This window comes from Erithacus rubecula (assembly GCF_903797595.1).
Source record: "Erithacus rubecula genome assembly, chromosome: 3".
Classification (NCBI taxonomy): Eukaryota; Metazoa; Chordata; class Aves; order Passeriformes; family Muscicapidae; genus Erithacus; species Erithacus rubecula.
The window spans coordinates 131263303-131283776 of NC_136689.1; the positions used below are offsets into that span (position 1 = coordinate 131263303).

Genomic DNA, 20474 nt, shown 5'->3' on the forward strand with positions numbered 1-20474 from the left:
AGGAAGAGTTGTGGAAATGCAGTCATGGTGTCTGTTAGGACATGGGGAAAGGGAAATGAAGGAACTCTATCTGAGACCAGTGTCTCCTCACAAGAGCCATTGTCCCATCATCCATCTCCTCACTGCCCATAGGGAACACACAGGGAGCACAGCGGCTGGGCAAATCCAGCGGCAGAACAGGACGTCTTTACGGGAAGATATTTAAAGAGCACGCCAAGAACTGAGTGCCACAGCTTGGACTTGAAAGGAGTGCTGTATTAGTGCTGCTCTAGAGCTGACTAGACGTCCATGGGAGAAAGAGACGAAAGTGTTTGTCTTTACCTCGCCTACCGAGTGTAACACAACAGGAGGTTCACACCGAGCTCTCACATTAACATCGCTTAAACAGCCATTAAAATGGACAAGCAGTCGGGGAACAAACTGGGACACTGGGGCTGCGCCGGTCAGAAGGAACTTCAGCAATGTTTGTTTTTCAGAAGCAGTCAGTTACAGCTCCTGTCGACCACAGAGGAACACATTAATTGCCACGTGTGCAGCAACCCGACACCTCTAAAGTCCAACGCCTTTTTCTCGAAATCCGAAAGAGGCGGCTCAGAGCCCTCAGCCACTGTGTGCGCGGGCCGCGGGCAGGGCAGGGCAGGGCAGGGGCAGGGCAGGGGCAGGGGCGGCCCGGTACAGCTGCACCCCGGGCCGGCCGCAGGTGCTCGGACCACCACGTGTGCCCGCCGGCGGAGCGGAGCGGGGCGGGGCGGGGCGGAGCGCACGGCAGGCGGGGCGGGGCGGGGCGGAGCGCACGGCAGGCGGGGCGGAGCGGAGAGGGGTGGGGCGGAGCGGAGCGCACGGCAGGCGGGGCGGGGCGGGGCGGGGCGGAGCGGAGCGGAGCGGAGCGGAGCGCACGGCAGGCGGAGCGGCCGGAAGGGGCGGGCGCGTCTCCCGGGTGACGGGGCCGAGATGGCGGCGGCGGAGCGGCGCGGGCCCGGCTCTGGATGAGGGGCGGCCGGAGGCTGCGGGAGCGGCCGCCTCGGCCCCTGGAGCCCCGCGACCCTCGGCGAGGCCTCCCCCCCGGGGCAGGTGAGCGGGGAGGGTCGGCTCCTGCGCCGCCGGGTGCCGCTTCCGCCTTGCTGGGCAGGGGCCCGGCCTCGGCGCCTTCCGTGCCGGGGAGAGCCGCCCGCGCGGTTCTGCCGCCGCCCGGCCCCGCCCGAGCCCGGGCCGCCGCCCCGCGGCCTCTGCCCGGCCGGCCCGGGCCCCTTCGGCCGCGAAGTGCGGGGATCTCTTGGGCTGCCAAGAGCATGAAGTGGCGGTCCAGGAGATGGGCAGCGTGTGGGGGTTGAGGGGCTCGGCAGCCTGTGGGAAAGGGGGAAAGGAAGGGCGAGGGCGCACGTCCTGTCAGAGCTTACAGTGGGAGGGCTTTGCTTGGGGTTAAATACTCTAACGGGCAGGTTTAATAACATGTAGTGTGAGCATTTCTTAGCACACTTTTAAGTACTTAAGAATTTCTAATAGCTCACAGAAAAATTAAGTGCTACTCTCTGGCTTCGGTGGTGTCTCTAATAATGTTCAACCCTTGGCTGGTCAGTAGGATGGTAGGGCACTGCTTTTTGGTTATGAGTTCACAGTGCCTGAATTGCATATCTTATGAAAAATGGCATAGCTTGCTGTTTTATAGCTCTGTGGAAATACACATGTGCACTACAGAGATTTCTTTAGGCCGTCTTGTATTGCCATTGTTTATAAATGGCTGGTTCTTGTCAAGACAGGTATTGCAAGATGATTTTTGTAGTAGTAACAATGAGTGTGTTAATTTGTTGTCTCTGGCATTCTATGTAGTTACAGAAAACTTAGGTCCAGGATGGCAAATAAGAACTGGAACAGAACTAGGGTCTCATATAATCTGGTTCTATGTCTGAGAACTTGAGTTTCGTGAATTAGTGCATTATGTAAAAGACTTGTTGCAAAGGTGAATGAAGTTATAGTGCAGTCTCACAAGATTACTTCAAGCTGTGTTCTGTATGCTGGTTTTCACAAGACAGTGATATATATTGGTAAGGAATTGTCAAAGAATGACTGATCATTCAGTGGACATAAGCTTTCTATTTTAATTAATACTGCCTTGAAGAGTAGAAGTTATTCTAATTCAGAACAGAAAGCTTCAGGAGCTCACATTAATGAGGCTGTGGCTATATTAATTTTATTGGAGAGGAAGAGGTGAGATGTGGTATTACTACAGAAGTTTCATGGCTCTGGGAGTAACACGTTTAATAAAGAGTTGAAACTCTATATGTTGTATATCAGAGTATTTGGTGTCTAGAAATAACTCAGGAATTGGCAGCAGTCACCAATTTTTGCTGCCTTTAGTTAGAGAGAGACATTCTGCTTTGACTTCTGGTATCTTCTGCAGCTTTTGATAGTGTCTCTTTCTGGATTTGAGTGCCTTGGATGATTTTACTCTGCCTGTGATTAGTGTGAGTGAGCTGTCTTCTGTCCCAGCTACTTCAACTGCCTGATTATTAGGGTATTTGCACTGAAAGTTGGAACATCAGTGTTGAAACTACAGTACTTCTACAAACATCCCACAGTCACTTACCTACAATTAGATAGAGGAGATGCCTTCTGATCTTCCCTTTTGATTCTGCTTCTCTCACTAATGCCATAATAGCATGGCTTTAAGGTTCAGTGATGCTGCCACTTTATATATCTATTTATTAAACTTGGTGGTCAAGACAGGATTTTTTCCCTCCACACACACATGTTCCCAGTATTATTTTTCTGTGTAAAGTAAACCAAAAAACCAAATAAATCAACCAGGAAAAAGGCAGTGGAACCTCTCATCAGGCTACAGTCATGGTTGCTGCCTTTTAAATGCAGGAAATGCTGATCTTGTCTTTTAGTACCTGACTGAAAGCTGTTCTCGAATCATTATGTTGTATTTTTTAAAATACAAAGTGTCTTTATACATCTGTAACATACATGATTTGGAGGAGCATTTGTGTGCTTGAAATCATGTTTATCTCTATCTATTAATCTTAATAAAATTATATCTCCCTCTATACCTACTTCTGATCTTTGATTGACTGTTCACTTATATGGAACATCATACAAGATCAACTTTTAAGAGATTCTGTTCTTACCACTGAAACTTTGCTAGGGTTTTATCAGCCCTTCTAGTGGTAACACAGAAGCACTACTGAACCAGTATGGATTTTTGGTGCTGACAAATGTAAACACTCAAGGTCATGTTAGTCTTTTATACTATGGAAATGAACTTCTTGTTTTGCTTTAGGAGGGTGAAGCTTTTTTTTTGGTCTCTTATGTAAATTGGAGGGGAGCCTTTCAGTTTCAGACAAGTTATTTTAGGCATCATTGTCTGGTTATTTATCTAGCTGTGTTTAATATGGGCTGAAATCACTGATTCCAAGGTGTGTTTACATTCCAGAGTCACCACTGAGCTGGTGTGAAAGAAAGCTGTGACAGTAAAAGATAAGTTCATTAGGAGAAAACAAGTTTCTAAAATAATTTCAGTGCCCCACAGTGACTTTATTTTCGAATTGTCTCTGACTGTAGAAATCCTGTTTAAATGATATTTGTGTGTACAGTTAGGTTATGAAAGAGGAAGTGTTTCTCCAGTGTGCTTATTGTACAATGATAAGCAGTGAGAGTCTTGTTTATTGCACCACAGTTGAGTAACCAGTCCACCTGCAGTAGACTCTGCTGGCTGCTGTCACTGAAGTCAGAGGTGCCAGGAGTTTTAATGAGGCCATTGTTGCAAGCTGTAAGCAAAGTAAAATTGGTCAATTAAATTCTGACCTTTACCTCCCTTCATTCTATTTCCTTTATGAGTCTCTAAAATGTTGAAGTTTCCTCATTCTTGTGACACTTGGCTCTAAAGTGTTTTACATCTTGTGGCTGTTGTCTGTTAGTCCTTTCTGTGCTCATATTCTGTGTGAACACCTGTTGTGACATTTTACCAGTGCAAGGCAGTATGAGAGGCACAAGTCAAACTCCAGCTAAATGTGGTGTCTGTTACAGAATTGTGGAGTTGATAATGAGTATTAAATTGATTAAGATTCATGTCTTGATTTTTTGCTTGTTTATATCTGTTGTAATGGAAGTTCATTTGACCCTAAGTCTTATAAATGTAACAAAGCAATTCCAGTAGTGGGAGAAGGAAATCTATCCTGTGTTATAAATGGGAAGCTGAGGCATGAGGTGTGATATGCAGAAGGATGTATCAGGCTGGCAGACAACTCTTAACAGATTTTCTGAATTTTAGTCCAGTGTTTCACATTTACCTCAGTTAAGAAATGTTTTAGGATTCGTGATGTAGCATTGCAAATTTGCATTGTGTCTGTCATCCTGTGTTATAATTGACAGCTGGTACAGCTGTAGTTCTTTTTGGGATTGTTTATCAAGGAAAGGCTTCAGAAGAAAAAGATAGAATGTGGTGGCCTGCCATTTGGCATTACACTGTTCAATATTTTTTCCAGGGAGAAAGAGAAGATACATGTCTGTGCTTCTTTCCAATGTCTGAGAAAGATGGACAAGAAAAAGATGAACACCTTGTTTCACTTAACAAGTTTAGTATAATGGTATTGTGTGAATTAAATTTGCAATGAACTGAGGAAAGTTAGGGTTCTGTGTACATCTGTATTCATACAACTACTTCCAAATATAAAATGGTTTACCTTGAAATTTAATTAACATAAACTGGCAAGCACAGAAGAACCCAACCCCAAAAGGCACCAAACAAAACTCAAAACCACCTTTAATTTTTCAGGTAGTGCTGTTCTTAGAGCAACAATGCACATGTTTCAAGCGCCGTTTCAAACAAAGGGGAAAATTCTTATCCTTACCTTGAGACAATAATTCGTTCAAGATTGTATTTTAAATTAATTTATAAAAAATAATATTAATTAAACTTATATATAAATGCTTCATATCATAAATAGTACTATGAAAACCAGGTACATAGGGGAAAGTTCTTTTTAGAGGTAAATGATTGCTAACACTAGTATGGCTGACTGATAGCATATTATTGACCAAACTCTGGTTGTGCATTTGACAGTTTATAGTGTATGGAGTTTAACTGGGAAGACTGCAATCAGTACTCAGAAAACAGTGGGTGAAACAGTGCTTACTGTCTTGAATCACAGAGTCACTGAAGTTGGAAAAGACCTCCAAGATCATCAAGTCCAGCCTTTGAAAGGCCTAGTTGTAGCTCAGCTGAAATGAAATGCAGCTCTATCACAAATATATTAACGGGCCATAGGTGTCTCATTGTAACTCTGAAGTCTTTGTCTGACACATGGAAAGTGGAGAGGTTTGAGTTACCTGAGTGTCATGGGGAATAATGATAGCTATTGAATTCTGCCAAATGGGACTTTACTGTTGTTGAATCAGTCCACTGACTCTGAGATCTTGTGGATTATGTTTTTTTCAGTAAACTTTATATTGAGATCTCAATACAGTATACAATTTGATATATGAAAAAGTAGAGATGAGTTGAAAACTGGGCTCATTTATATGTACACATATAAATACATATATTGGTAACTGACACAGCTGAACATTGTTCTGGTTTTAGTTTTGCACTCATTAATCTTCTTAGGTCCTTGACTTTAGGCATAAACAATATTAAGTCTGCAAAGATTTTTGGTAGCTTCCTAAAGCAACCTTCTCAGTCACTAGTTATGAGTTTTTAAAATTTAGGGTCTGTCTGTACTGTCCAGTGTAGGAGTTAGTCTGAAAAGGGAAAAGAGCTTTACTCTTGCTAATACTGAGTACTGTTCTACTCCTTCCCTCCTGCCTGCCAAGCTGATAAGAGTGGATTCTGGTGGAGTGGAGTGAACTTCCTTTCAAAAAATAATGTACCTTTATAATCATTTCAGCAGGTCACATGCTCTTCATGCCTCAAATCCCAGGCAGATAGTTTCTGGCATTTTCTTTCACCAATTCAGCGTTAGTTTGCAATAATTTCTACCTTTAGGATAGAGAATTTTCCATCTTATTACTGTTCACTCTTTTTCACTAATTTGTTATTTCCTAATCGTTCAAATTCTTGACTGATGCATTCTTCTGTCATCTAGATATTGTCAACATTGCTCATCCTGAAAGCTAAGGAAGAGCTTGAGCATAATATGAAGTGACAATCCAGTCTTTTAAGCTAAAAACTAAATATGTGGGACAATGTCTGTTCTTGCTTCTTTGTGGGAACTGACTACTTTCTAATTCTGTTAGATGAAAAGCTAATCCAACCTGGTATAAAGTTCTCTACATTTTTAAGTCTCCCATGAAATGGAATAAAATAGCACAAATGTTGAAGTAAAGGTGATAGATGTCCTATGAAACCTTTCTCCTGAGCTACAGGAGAAGTGCAGTCTGTAATTTTGTGGGTACTACTGACTTAAGCCTTCCATTTTGCAGTAAAAGTTAGCCCTGTTTAACAGCCCCTGTGTGATTTTTCAGTAGCAGAAAGTCCTGTTCTGAACAATATGTAAAGCAATATTTCCAGTACTATATTACTGTTGTTTAATAGTAGTTACATTATTTAGCAAATGAGCACCAATAAAAATACATCTATGCTCCATGAAGCTCACAAATCCCATTGTGTACCTTTTTAATAAAATCCTCAGGACAGTGTTGGAGCAGCCTACCTAATGATCCACCTTCCTGACTCTTCCTAACTTAAAGCCTGGAATATAAAAAGTGATTTAAATGCCATAGCATATTTGAAATCAGCCTATCCTTCCATGGAATACTCATGGCCTGAGGAAAATGTCACAGGGCTGCCTTCTCTTCTCACCAGGAGGTATGTTAAACTTGCAACAGAAAATGTTGTTACAAGTGTAGATGTGTATAATGAGAAGCTGTTTATAATGCCTAACCTCTTATTCTTTACTCTGAAATGTTCACCTATGGAAGAGAAAAGGGGTCCTTGAATTCCAGCAGATTTTTCTGAGTCAGTCTATAGCTATTCAAGGTGGTGTGTTGGAATGATGTGATGAGTATAAATTCTCTAGATTATCAAATTGTCACTTAAAAATAGCTACAAACAGGAATGGCTTCTGCCAAAGATGAATTTTTTATTTTCTGTGTTTGCTATCATGATTCAGTCAGGCATAGAAGTATCAATAGCTCTGTGGATTAGCTGCTGCAGTAGTTCACACATGATGAACACTCTTTCTTCAATGATTTTTCAGTGAGACTAGTTCCAAAATAAGCAATATTTGTTCTCATCATACATTTCCATCAAAATGGAAGGTAAATTTAAACAGCTAATTTTGGCGTTTCACTGAATGACTAAATCTATAAATTGTGTATGCCAGACATGCTCAAGCAAGCAAGAGCTTCTTTCTGATGGTTATTCTGTTCTGCACTGCCAGTGTTCAGTGTCACTGGTAGTGTGTAAAACACATCAGCTGCACTGGCACTGCAAATGATTGCCCATGCTTTGCTTTAAGAGTGTGTTTAACTGTGACTTTCCTGTGATTTTGTGCTGTTTCTTTAAATATATTAGATATTTGTGTTATTTACATCAGTGAAATGTTCAATAGCAGGCTGGTAGCATCTTTGCAGCAGGTACCTGCTCTCTTTCCTTACATTAATACAGCTTCATGGAATGCTCCTAACTTAGTAGCAACTAAGCTAATTGGCTTTAAGTACTGTATAAAGATGTATAATGCTCTGCATCTGACTTTTTTCTTTTGCAGGAGGGGTTTCTTACCATGGCCATAACACAGTTTCGACTCTTTAAAGTCTGTACTTGCCTGGCAGCAGTGCTTTCTTTCATTAAAAAGTTAATATGCAGGTAAACAATTTAATTTGATATTTAATTTGGTTACCTTTTCTTTTTCAATTTTTCAATTATGGGTTCTTGCACTTCTGCCCTTCCCCCAGCACCCAGCCACACTTTTACCAGTTCTGTTTTTACTAATTGCAAAACAATCAACACAGATGAAAACTAAATCAAATCAATAATTTTTGTATTTGTTCAGTTACAAATGTCTGTGTAGTGTGTTGTATGGTAGCTGAATGAGGTTTTGTAAACAGCTATGACACAATTTTAAAATGGCTTTTAAAACTATTCCATGTCAAACTTGAAGAAAAGCTGTGCTGTGCATTTTAAGAAAAGTACTTAGTGAGTGATACTTCGTGTTTTGAGAGATGCAGTTAGAGGGCCTCCACTCTGTCATCATTCTGTAGGCTGTCATTACAAATGTAGGCAGTTCTCATTCTGTTTGTCATAAAAGTTGCCCAAGACTTCATGTTCTGCCTATTGAAGATTCTTTGAGAAGTTTGGAGAACAGTGATTGACATTCAAGAAACTGCCTTTTTTTTCCTTTTTAATGATGAAGAATGGTGTATTTTTGCACTCTCAAGTCATATATGGTGTTCTTTTGAGTTGTAGACTCATGAATGCTGCACTGTAGTACTTAGAAGCAATCTAAAAACCCTTTAGAGGTAATAGTAATAGTAGAGTTCAATAATACAATGGTAGAGTACAGTAGGGGCAATTCTTGGCACTCTGCTGTCATATGAACTCCTGTGCTCCTGCCACTTCTGCAGCATATTGTTTACACAAATACCAATCTAGAGAAATGTATTCTTTTTTGTGTAAGATGACAACTACTTTCCCAGTGAGGATTAAAGCATATGCAGAATATGTGGTAGACACAAAATAACTGTTAATTTCCCCTTCACCTTTACTTATTCTAAGAATAAGAGGAAACTCTTCACTTGTTGGTAAATTGATTACAGATCTAGTGAAGTATTAAAAAGATACATTTTAATGCTGCATGCAATTATATAGATGTCAGCTTAGTTCTGTGATTTGATTCCAAATTAAGAATACTTGTTGTTCAAGTTCTGAAAGAAGTCAAAACATGAAGTTGATCTTAACTTCTGTATTATGTGGATCCTTCATTTCTCTAAGGAAAAAGGAAAAAAAAGTGTAAAGATATTTTTTATAAGCAGATAATTGTTTTCTATGTATAGTGACTTGATTTTAATAATTTTTCCAACTTCTGAATGAGCTATAATCTTGAACAGTTGAGAGACTGCTTCAGAGTACAAAAAGTAGGGAACCCTTTCTTTGCTGAATAACAACTAGTTGAAGAAATGAAAATGTAACATCTTTCACATAAGCAAGTCACTGAATCACATTAATTCAGACCATTCAGACCACTAACTGCAGATGTTTCTTCTGTTCACTGTCAGCTGCAAAGTGTAGTTTGATAAATTTTTTCCTGTAATGCACCCCTTCATATAATTATGCCCAATAACCAGCAAATGTGATTTAATTAAATGTGCATTTTAATTCAATGGATATGAGCTAATACTTAGATTCCCATTAAGTTTTCATTTGACCAAGTGCCTGTAGAGATTGTGCAACTTTCTAGGCAGCATAGAGCTTACATATAGTACTAGTCTTTTCTTCAGTTAAACCTTTTCTTAATAAGCAACACACTGCCTGAATCCAGTTTTCAGGAAATAAAACATGTAAGTATAAAAAAGAGATTAAACTTCCTTCCATTTAAAACATCTAGTTGTCTCCAACTGAGAAATCTAGATGCTGCTTATTAGTAAGGAGAAACAGATCCAATAATTCTTGAGCAATTGGCATTCAGAGCAGTGATCAGTATCTCATAATGGCTGTGGAGCAGCTGTTTCTATAAGCATCTTGTTCCCTTCCTAGAAGAAGTGGAGATCTGTAGCTTCCTTGGTGCTGCTCTGTGTACCAAATTCTTTCAAGTGTTGTGTGACAAAAGCTCTTCCACCGTCAGCCTTTTTACTGTTTCATGTTTGTCATGAGCCACTTGCTAACCTTCTAGATCATACAGAGGAAGTCAGTGCAGAAGTGATGGCTTGTAAGAATATTAAATGTAAATAGCATTTAGTATATTGTAGAGGTCTGAAGGAGGATGTTTCCAAGCTTGGGGTTCTTTAGAGATGTCAAAAAAATCTCGTCAACCAGAAGTTCCTAATGTATTTGAGGGAACAGTGTTTTCACCTTCTTTTACCCCTAAACTCTGTTGCTTTTCAACTGGAAAGAACAGTTCATAAAGAGAGTAGAGTTAATTAAATAAAACTTGAAAATTTGATTATAGCACCTGACCTTTCCTAAGGAGGAATATTTGGTCTAGAGTAGAAAAAATATATCTAGTCACTTACCAGCATACAGTAGAGGTGATGTTACAAGCAGTTCAGCTAGTCAGTTGGTAGTAGGTTTTCTAACACTAAAACTAATGGATAGAAACTAGTAATTGAAGTTTCCCAGTTTATTCTCATCAGTAGTAAGAAAAAAAAAATTACATTTTCCAAGCTACTTAAGGTCAGTTATATGAGTGCTTTGCTGTAAGATCTTACATTCTTTGGCAAAAACATAAGTGTGAGCCTGAATTGCATTCTGTTGTGTGTGTTAAAATACAGTCATGTATTCCTAGTCAGCTAGGAATATTTTAATTATTGTTCCAATCTTTGAATGTTGCCATGAAGTAAATATCTAGGTGGTTTATTTACAATGCATTGGTTTTGTTTTCAATTAAAATTATTCTGTATAGTTGCTGAAAATGCATTGAAAATGTTCTTTAAGTAGAAGCATTAATTGAGTTAAAGCTGTTGAATTGCATAAACTCATACTACCTCTGTTTAGACTTTGAAGAAAAAAGAGCTTTAGAGGAACTTTCAAATCAAGCAGCTCAGAAAGGTATTTGTTAGATATAATTTAAAATTTAAAACAAATAGAAAAATTTCTCATTTTACAGTAGAAACGGTTCTTTGGCAAATGTAGATCACTAGTGCTTGTTTCATAAGCACTGACAATCTAAAAATTGTGATTGAATTATGCAGATGAGTTGGTCCATTTTTGTATTTCTCTGAAGTGTTTCTCCTCTTTCACTGCAATTGCACTTTGATATTCTTGTGAACACAACTTTCAATTAATGAGGGAGTTCCTTTGCTTAGCAGTATTTTACTGACAGTAGTTAATACAAAGGTAATTAAAGCACTAAATGTTTTAGCCATGACTATTTTCAGTGTTGTTCTCAGACTTCCTTTTTTTGGTTTTTTTTAAACTTAGTGCTTATGTTTTCAGAGCTTGGAGGAATCCTACATTTTTTTTTCAGGTCTGGAAGAGGGCGAAAGTTAAGTGGAGACCAAATAACATTGCCAACCACAGTGGATTATTCATCTGTTCCTAAGCAGGTAATTGTTAAAATGCTAGGTGACTTAATCCCTTAACAGGGTGATTATACAAGTTTTACAATATTGGATTGGTATATATCCAAGAACGATATAATATTAAGTATATATTTTAGCAAGATATAAAAAGACAAGTATTTACCTGCAGATAATATTGACTTGTAATATATTCTTATATTCAGCCTGAAGTAGAAGACTGGTCTTCATGGGATGAAGATGCACCTACAAGTGTGAAGATTGAAGGTGGCAATGGTAATGTGGCTGCTCAGCAAAATTCTTTGGAACAAGTGGAACCTGATTATTTCAAAGATATGGCACCAACTATAAGAAAAACTCAAAAAGTAAGTATTACACATACCTATGGAGGGTTTTCTTTGCTTTAAAATAAAAGCAAGTAAATAAAAGGAAGTAAATTGGCAACTTACAGATGGTGCTGCTGGTAAATGAGAGTAGATACTGGTGCATAGTTTATCATGTTCAGTGTTAAGAGCTTTGAGATCTTAACAAATGTGATGCTGTCACATGTTTACATCTTTAGTCTTCAAGTTATTGGAAACTTATGAATAGTTTCATACTCTAAAAGTTCTGGGAAGTATAATGTGTGAACCCTTTAGTCATTTGTGCTCATATTTTTATTTGATCAAAGACATGCCATGTCATGCTCTACTGAAGTCTGAGGGAGCAGCCCTGCTGTTTCAGAAAACAATGGTTATTTGTTTCACCAATTATAATGGAGAGGCTGGAATTAGAGAACTGATATTTCAAAACAGCTTGTTCTTCAAATATCCATTTCTACAATGGAGACAAGATGGGAGGCCATCTCTACAGGAGCATCAAGATTTTAAATAAACAATGATTAAAATCTGGTGGTAACAGGTTTTGGTTTTATGTGCAAATCTTTCAGCTGGGTACTTACAGGTCTTGGAGTCAACTGGAAAATCTTCTCAAGTACTGGAATAGGTTACCAGAGAAATGGTGCAGTCTCCATCTCTGGAAGTTTTTAAACCCCAAGTGGATAAGCCCTAAGTACTTTCATCAGCCTTAGAGTGTTAGTGGTTTGAGGAAAAAGTTGGATTACAAACCTTCTGAGGTCCCCTGCAACCTGAATCTTCCTGTAGTCCTATGAACTGAAGGTGATATTGGTGTCAGCTTTCTGTACATTCAGAATCTGCACTATCCAAAATTCTGAATTCTTCTAAGGATTTTGATCTCCCACAATCTGAGGAGCAGAAGAGAACTAGGGAGAGGTAGATTTCTCCTTTATATTCTACTGACATTTTTTGCCAGATAGAATGAACTTCAGGTTCAGAAAAAAACTGGGTAAGAGTTGATGCTGTTTGAGTACTGTACACTGGATTTAGTTTAAATATATCTCTAGGGATGACTGCAGGCACTGTAAAGAACATCCCTGTTAACTTGGCCAAGTTAACATTCAGTATGAATTTGTGTTTATTTCCACTGAATTTGAGGTACTGTCTACTCATGTTGTCACTCATGTATACTCACCTATTTGGAAACAGAACCTCAGTCAAATAGCAGTCTGTCATTGCTCAATAGGATTGTGTAGTTCTGTTTCTGTTCTTGGATTGGTACTAGCATGCAGGCAGTGGAACTGTGGATCTGCCTTGTTAGGAAGCAGCAGAGGCTCAAAGTAGCCTAAAAGTGTGTGACTTGAGGTCAAGACAAATGAGGATACATGATCTTGGCAACTGTTTTGGGAAAGCCAGAGAAGTACAGAGCTTTATTAGTTGATGTTGACAGAATTTGCAGCTATTAAAACTGCACAGATATGTTATTGGAGTCGTTGTACAAAAGTAGTACCTTAAAGTGACCTGTCACAGAAGCAGGATTTCTCCAAGCAATATATCACATAATTGGTAGCTTTTATGAGTACTGGGAGGTATGGCTATTTGATCTGTGATTCTTTGTGCCTGTTCTCTGTCTTGGTACAGTCACAGATTTCCATGTGACTAAAGAAAAAGCTAGTGGGGGGAGGAGGTTTTTTGGGGTTTGTTTGTTTGTTTGTTTGTTTGTTTGTTTGTTTGTTTGTTTTTGGGGGTTTTTTTGGTTGGTTTTTTTTTTTTTCATTTAGCATCTTGCACTTGTAAGTTCATTTGGCTGTGCAGCTTTCAGAACCTGACCAGGTTTAAGAGACAGTGAGATGTTAATTACTGTACACTCAGTACTCAGAGTTATATCATCACCAAAGAGTCTGTGTAGTGCTTTGATTTAACACTTCTTTGTTGCTTTTTTTTAATATTTTCAGATAGTTGTTAAAAAACGAGAGCCTTTAAATTTTGGGATTCCAGAGGGAAACACAGGATTCTCCAGCAGATTAGCAGCTACACAAGATATTCCTTTTATTCATCAATCTGTAAGTATACTCTATATATTTATCTTGTATTTGTTAGTTAAATGATGTGCTGTAGGAGAAGGAATAGTCTGCCTAAGGTGTGCATTTGGGGGAGTAAGAGAAATAGCTGTGGAATAATTGAAATAGTTTTAAAGTTGAGTGGAGAATGAAGTAATCCAATATGTTCTGCTGAGAAACTTGATAGATCAGTGATAAAAAGGTAAGAAGCTTCCAAATACTCACATGATTGCAAATCTACTAAAGCAATGAACTACAGTTTTGGATTTTACACAGTAAGTTACTAATAAAAGAGTAGAAGTCTTTTTTGAGAGCCTCTAAATAAATAATAAAGCCTTTGCTTTATTATCTTGGACCCATTTTAGCTGCTTCTCCTTTGATTAACATTGTGCACAAAAGGGTGCAGGCAGGAAACAGTACAGAATGGTCATACCACCTCCTTGCACTGTCCTTTATGGAAATAGTTCAGGAAAAGACTTCAGTGAGTAAAAGTGATACTGGACATAAAAAACATGTGGATGTACGTGTTGGTTTGTCCATGCAACCACCAGAAATCTATCATGTAGTCTTATATGATCTGCTCAATTTATCTTCTTCTTGCTAGAAATTCACTCCATTGCTTTCTTCCCTCCTTTGTCCAAAAAACCCTTTGACAACTGAAAAAAACTCTATTGTGGCAGGGGAAAAAAGCATGAGAAGCACTGCCATACTTCAAATATTTCTGTAAGTCTGAAACATTAAGGTTAAAAATAAATGCTAAGGAAACTTTGCTGTCATCCAGGAGCCACTTTGGCAGTCACAACACCAGTGTTCTATCTAATTTTTCTATGTGCTTAGAACTTCTCTTTTGTTTCAGCCTGAATTGGGAGACCTGGATACTTGGCAAGAAAATACAAATGCCTGGGAAGAAGAGGAGGATGCTGCATGGCAGGCAGAAGAAGTTCTTAGGTAATTGAAATTACTTTAACACTATGTAAAGGTTTTACATGTAAAAGAATCACATCTATTTGACACCTTTCTGGTAAGAGCCAAGAATTGTTAAACAAATTGTTAAGACAAATTATTTTTATGCATCTAATTTCTGTGTAGCTGGTGTTCACCAGAAGATATTTTTGATCTAATTAATTTAGCAGATGACATAGTAGGGGGAATCTGAAAAATCACTGTAACAACACATTGACATAAGCGCATGCAGGTGCTAAAAAATCCCCAGCCCAACAACTTATTATGTTCAGATCATACTACTTAAGTAAAATACCACTTGATGTCCTTATAAAAAGTACCATAACCATGTATGTAAGGTAAAAATAGTTCAGGGTAGAAGGTGAAGTGATGAGTGTATGCTTGGAATCCCTGTAGGAGCTAGGCTTGTCTGACTTAACTAAACTAGCTGATAAGGCTGGATGTAAAATCAGTATCTTGCACAAAATCAGTGTGAATACTTCAGCCATTCAGTTTGTGTTCTTTTTTTTCTTTTCTTTAAGGGGTATGAAGGGTAAAGAGCTGCAGATTGAGTTTATCATACACAATGATTTGAACAGGTAGTGACTTACAGTTGTATCAAATTTATTGCTTGCTACATCATCAGGTAACCAGCCTCAGATAACTTTAGCTTCCTAGGCTGTCCTAATTCTGCTCTCTGAATCACAAGTGTGTGGCTTCCATGGTCCACTAGTGATAATATGAAAGAAAGACCTGATATATTCCAAAATCATTCTAAGGAAAATAAGTATTGTGGGGAAAAGAAAAGGATTCTGATCAAGTTATTTTAATGATTTGAAAAATTTACTTTTTCAATCTGTGAAATAAGACAGGAAGGAATTTACCAGCTCACTTTCAATGCACTAATCATAACGAGAATTCTTTCCATTTATTATCTCTGTCAGTCTTGCTCTGCAGCAGCTTAACATGTGAGAATAGGATTATAATACAAATATTTTTGTAACCTATGTGTACATTCTGGTCAGTACCTTGCTTGCCTTTTTCTCCTTAAACTTCATTACTGTTTCAGGTCTTGTACTGAAGTACAAGCTTTGTGATGTGAATGATGTGCTTTTGGGCTGGTTTTGTTCCATGGATGATAATACTTTTTCCTATAAAGAATATCAGTAGACTCAGTAAGATCTTTAATAGCTAGAGTGCAGTCTGCTGAGACTTAAATGAAAGACAAAAAGACTCCTTATTTTTTTAACTGAGAAATGAAACAGCTATGTTTGCTGCAGAGGCTGCGTTGTATTTACTTAACCGTTGCCACATTCCATTGCAGATGGTGTTAGGACTATCAAAAATGGTACTCAAACTTTCTGAAGCAGAAGTTTTTCATATATGAATTAGCTACTAAAAATTATCTGGTGTATATACATGCCAGTTTATTCGTGGAGTGTACAATTGTGCAGTGAATATTTCCAGGATGGTCAAAGTTATATTTTTGCCAACTGTTTTAGGTTCATGCTCTAGAATATTTAGGAAGAGAGATCTCTTGCATGATAATAGTGGAATTTCCCAAAAGCTTTAATTTTTTAAAGTGTCATGGTATTTGGTTGAACCTATCCTAAAGATTTCAGCCTATTATCTTTACTGTTGAAAGGGTTCAACTCAAATTTCTCATAGGATTTCTTTTTAGCCTCTCTAAAAATTATCAAACTGCAGTTGTTTTAGAGTGGATGGATGTGTGCTTAAATATTTCTAGTAGACAGAGCATGATCAGGACTCCAGCTGTCTAGTCTTACAACTTGCCCAGCTATGGCTGACTACAGTGCAGCTGGTCATTATGTAAGCTGTATCCCAGCTGGGTGAAATAAAACCTTTGTTGTATTCATGACACAGAAATAACAATGTTTATCTGTAAATGAGTGAAGTCCTGGCTGATTTTTAGCAAGACTGATGGAAAATCCCTTCTGGGTTTAGTTTCTCCTGCAGTAGACATTACTGGTCTTTAACATCTGACATTTAACATAAAACTCAAGTATAGTACTAGACAGGCCTGACTTTGTTTTCAACAGAGTGTAGTAAGGAAGTAGTATAGAGTCTCTTTAATGGAGGAAGTTGGATTGCAAAATGATCTGAAGATCCTGTGGCCACTCTGGTGACCTAATGTGTAACACTTGAAAGAAACTTGCATAATATTTCATACTGCCAAACAGAAGGTAGAGTCCCCCTAACGTTCCAGAGTGTTAATGCTGACTATATTCCAGTGGTGCTTTTTGAGAATGAAATGAGTGTGCAGAAAAAGTAAGAGTCTCCCTTAGTCTGCTGTGTCTGTAACCTGTTGGTGCTGAGTAAAGACCAGAATAATTTTTGTGTAGTAATGGAGTGCTGATGAGTCATGCAAAAATGGGCCTGTCCTGCTAATTAGCAGTGAAGACTGTTTCCTGTCCTTTCTGGTGAGTTCATGAATAAGCATAACAGTTGAAATGAGCACATAGGTGCTCCCTGGAATTAAGGGGTGCAGAAAGACAGTGCTGAAGTGCCTGACAGTGCTATCAGAGCCTGAGAAATTCCTTTAGTGTCTTTTTTCCCCCATTTTCCAGCAGGTTCTTGGCTGTGGTGCAGTGAAATCTTCCCCTCAGTGATGAGTTGGTGTAGTGGATGATAAACTGCATTTTCAGTTGGATTAGTTGTCACTTAGTTTCTTCTGCAAGTTTTAGATACCTATCTGTAACTTCAGATTTTCTATTACCAGCAAAGTTTTTATCCCAGTGGAAGCAGTTAAGCTGAGGTTTTTAGTTTGTAGCAGCTCTTGTTTGTGTTTTTGTTGGCTGGTGGCTGTGTTTGAGGCAGGGTGGAGGTCTCTCTCTGGGCAGGACTGAATGCAGGTTCCCAGACAGCAGAGGGCGTGTGGCTGCTGCTGTGTGCAGGAGCTCCCTGTCCTGTGGGTCATCCCTGGGAAAGAAACAGCAGCTGCCCTGATCCCTCCCTTCAGAATTGCACATGAACAGCAGCAGCAATACCATGTGGCTTTTTGCAACTTTGCTGTCTCTATACATGGCTGGTGTGAATAGCATTTCTTCCCTTCTGCATCAGTTCAGACATGTGGAAACTATAAAAATCTGCCACTGTAATGTGGCAAATATTATTACTCTGAATAATGCTAGACTGACAGCTCTGTCAGCTATCAGGTAGAATGTACAATAAGGGGTGACAATCTCAAAGAAACCCCCAAACCAGCAAAAACTCAGAACTTTTGATCTACTGCTGAAAGCATTAGATAGGTTTTTAGTTTTTGCTCTAGGCTGTACAACTGTCCTATACTCTCACTGATTCACTTCCTCTGAATCTTTGAGAAGCTAGTGTCTTTTAAATTGCAGAATAATTGAACAAATATTACTCCCTAAGTCTAGATTGGATTGGGTTGGATATTATGAAAAGGTTCTTCACCCAGAGGGTGATCACTGGAACAGGCTCACTAGGGAAGCAGTCACAGCACCAAGCCTGCCAGAGCTGTTTGAACAACACTCTCAGGCATACAGTGTGATTCATGGGGATAGCCCTGTGCAGGCCAGGAGCTGAACTTTGATGATCCTTGTGGGCTCCAGCTCAGAATATTCTACAATTCTAGATTAACCTGATAAAAGGACTTCAGCAGAGTAAAAGAATTACTGTTCTGAGCCCAATGACAATAGACTGAAGCTCTGCTTTCATTAGTTATAATAATGTATGTATTGACAGGAATTTAAGGTATGACCATGTTGAAAATTGTCTGTTATTTAGCAATTCATGTTTTCTGTAATTACAGACAACAGAAGATAGCAGAAAGGGAAAAAAGAGCAGCAGAACAGCAGCGAAAGAAAATGGAGAAAGAGGCACAAAGGCTAATGAAAAAGGAACAGAACAAAATTGGTGTAAAACTGTCCTAACAGAAACCACACAGCAATGGCAGTGCCAGTGAAAAGAGAATTTCAGCTCCACAACATATGTATTGGTATTGATTCAACTATTTATAGGACTTCAACACACTGCTTGGTTCGAATGCATTCTTCAGGTCATCTTGGAAGCCAGGATTTTCCCAAAATACCTTGAACTACTAGTACGTAGTTCTTGAAGGAGAAAAGCCCCACAGAAAATCACGCCTTGATGGAATGTTTCCTGCATAGTTCTTTTCCAGCACCCTTCTTTGCAGCAAAAGTGATTGACAAGGATATTGATTGAAAAACACTCTTAATGAACAGCTCAAGCCTAGAGAAAAGAATGTAAATATTGAGTGGTGGGAAATCTACCTGTAATGTCTGTGCTTACCTGAAACATGTAATTAAACAGTTTTAAAGAACCCTTTGCTTCCTGCCTGATAAAAAAAAGTCTGTTTTTGCTCGTTATGAAAGTATTTGTAAACACTTGAAATTTTTCCATGAGAGATCATATTGACCTGTGTAGAAGAAAATAACTTATTATGGATGACCTGCAACTCAAAATGTACTCCTAATGGGTTATGAAACTGAACACTGGAAATAGATTTCTTGTCACTTTGTCACTTGCAGCTTCCTGTGCTCACATTTACATGTGATACTGCAATGACTACCAGCAGTGGCACAGTGGCATCACTACACAGGAGTGTGGTGCACCTTTCCTACAAAGGCTGACTTGAATGTAAGGGAACATTTTAATTACTTGTATTGGTAAATTTGTATTTCTAGCAGAAATTCTTATATTTCCTACAGATAGGAATCCTCACAGCTTACAGTTGTTGCATAGTTAGTGTAATTGAGAAAAAAACCTCATGTCTTCCTGCTAATAAAGCTAGTGTTAAAATTCTCAGTTCAGTTACAAGCACTTTTCAAACTCTATTTTTTGCACACTTACTTTCTGTGTTTACTTTGGTGAAGTGTGAATGGTAAATGTGCAGTAGAAGGCAACAGTTCTTCAAAGAAGAAGTTCAATGTCTGCTGGAAAGAGGTGGATGGGAGGAGGGGAAGGTCTCTGTGCTTCCTATGTCCAGCCCAGTGCTTCAGTGAATGCATTTTCCAGTTTCTGTTGCGTTGTGCTTTTATCCCTGATTCATGGATGGATTTCTTACCTTATGACAGATGAGAGATATCAGCACATTTTGCATGTGGGACTTGCTTCCTGTTCATCCAGGGGACAGCACAGGAAGTGTCAGTTTTAAGAGAATGTGAAGGGGAGGGAGTGGCATGTGACTATTTCTTTCCTGCCTACAAAAACAGAATTTGTAACTAAGTTCTAGTAGGTTCTGGCACAAGTTTTGCTGAGAGTATAAGTAATTGGGAAGACAATAAGAATTAATTTTAGTGGCTTTAGTCACAGAAACTTTAAAAAATGTTAGGTATACTTGTCATATGGGTTCAAATCTTGCACAAGTCAACTGATTTGACAGCAATTTTCAGGTGCTAAATTTAAAAATATATTTTGAAAGTCAGTCCTGCTATGCCTGTATTTTGCACAACTGTTCTGGCTGGGATCAAATGGATTACTTCAAGTGCAAACTTCAGTGCAGCAGTATGGCAAGTAAATCTGCTCCTACTACACATCTCCAAGGTATTTGACATGGGATGGGAGATGAGAAAGTTTATGAATAAGCTTTAATAACAATTTGTGTTTGTCCTTTTAACAGCACTCAGGTAGCAAGGAGTTATCAGCCACAATTCTTTCACTATTGCTGACACAGGGCAAGGAAACTGGCTATCTACTGACTATTTCAAGTAAAATCTGTTGAAAGCTGTGTCTCATTTTTTTAGAAAACTAGTGATTATTGTTGCTATTTTTGTGACAATAAAAAATAGATGTAAATCAATACTATTTATTAAAAATAACAACAGGTGGGCCAGTTACAAAGTTGCAAAGCCCCTGAATACATCATGAAAGCACATTTGATCTTTGAGCCTTCAGCTATTTTACAAAAAACCTTTGAGTTCTGCCACCTTCTCAGTTCTTGGGAGTCCTCCTGCTTTGCTTT

At 38.8% G+C, this 20474-nt stretch overlaps 1 protein-coding gene across 2 annotated transcripts; it reads left to right on the plus strand.

Annotated features, from left to right (window-relative positions):
* The first annotated feature begins 926 nt into the window (after positions 1-926).
* EBAG9 (estrogen receptor binding site associated antigen 9) lies at positions 927-18841 on the plus strand. Of its 2 annotated transcripts, none has more exons than XM_079301580.1 (7): positions 927-1071; positions 7707-7804; positions 11121-11199; positions 11379-11537; positions 13463-13570; positions 14424-14515; positions 18303-18841. In XM_079301580.1, exons 2-7 carry the CDS (start codon positions 7722-7724, stop codon positions 18421-18423), a joined length of 642 nt encoding a protein of 213 aa, XP_079157706.1. In that variant the 5' UTR covers positions 927-1071; positions 7707-7721; the 3' UTR covers positions 18424-18841. The 2 variants fall into 2 exon arrangements, with proteins under 2 accessions (XP_079157706.1, XP_079157707.1); XM_079301581.1 differs by lacking the exon at positions 927-1071 and adding an exon at positions 6671-6805.
* The last annotated feature ends 1633 nt before the right edge of the window (positions 18842-20474 follow it).

What these genes read in the sequence shown, in the direction of transcription:
- EBAG9 (XM_079301580.1), top strand. Translation starts at nt 7,722, where the DNA reads ATGGCCATAACACAGTTTCGACTCTTTAAAGTCTGTACTTGCCTGGCA. An exon ending in ATTCATCTGTTCCTAAGCAG is followed by an intron (nt 11,200 to 11,378) that starts GTAATTGTTAAA and finishes TCTTATATTCAG; the next exon opens with CCTGAAGTAGAAGACTGGTC. An exon ending in TTCCTTTTATTCATCAATCT is followed by an intron (nt 13,571 to 14,423) that starts GTAAGTATACTC and finishes CTTTTGTTTCAG; the next exon opens with CCTGAATTGGGAGACCTGGA.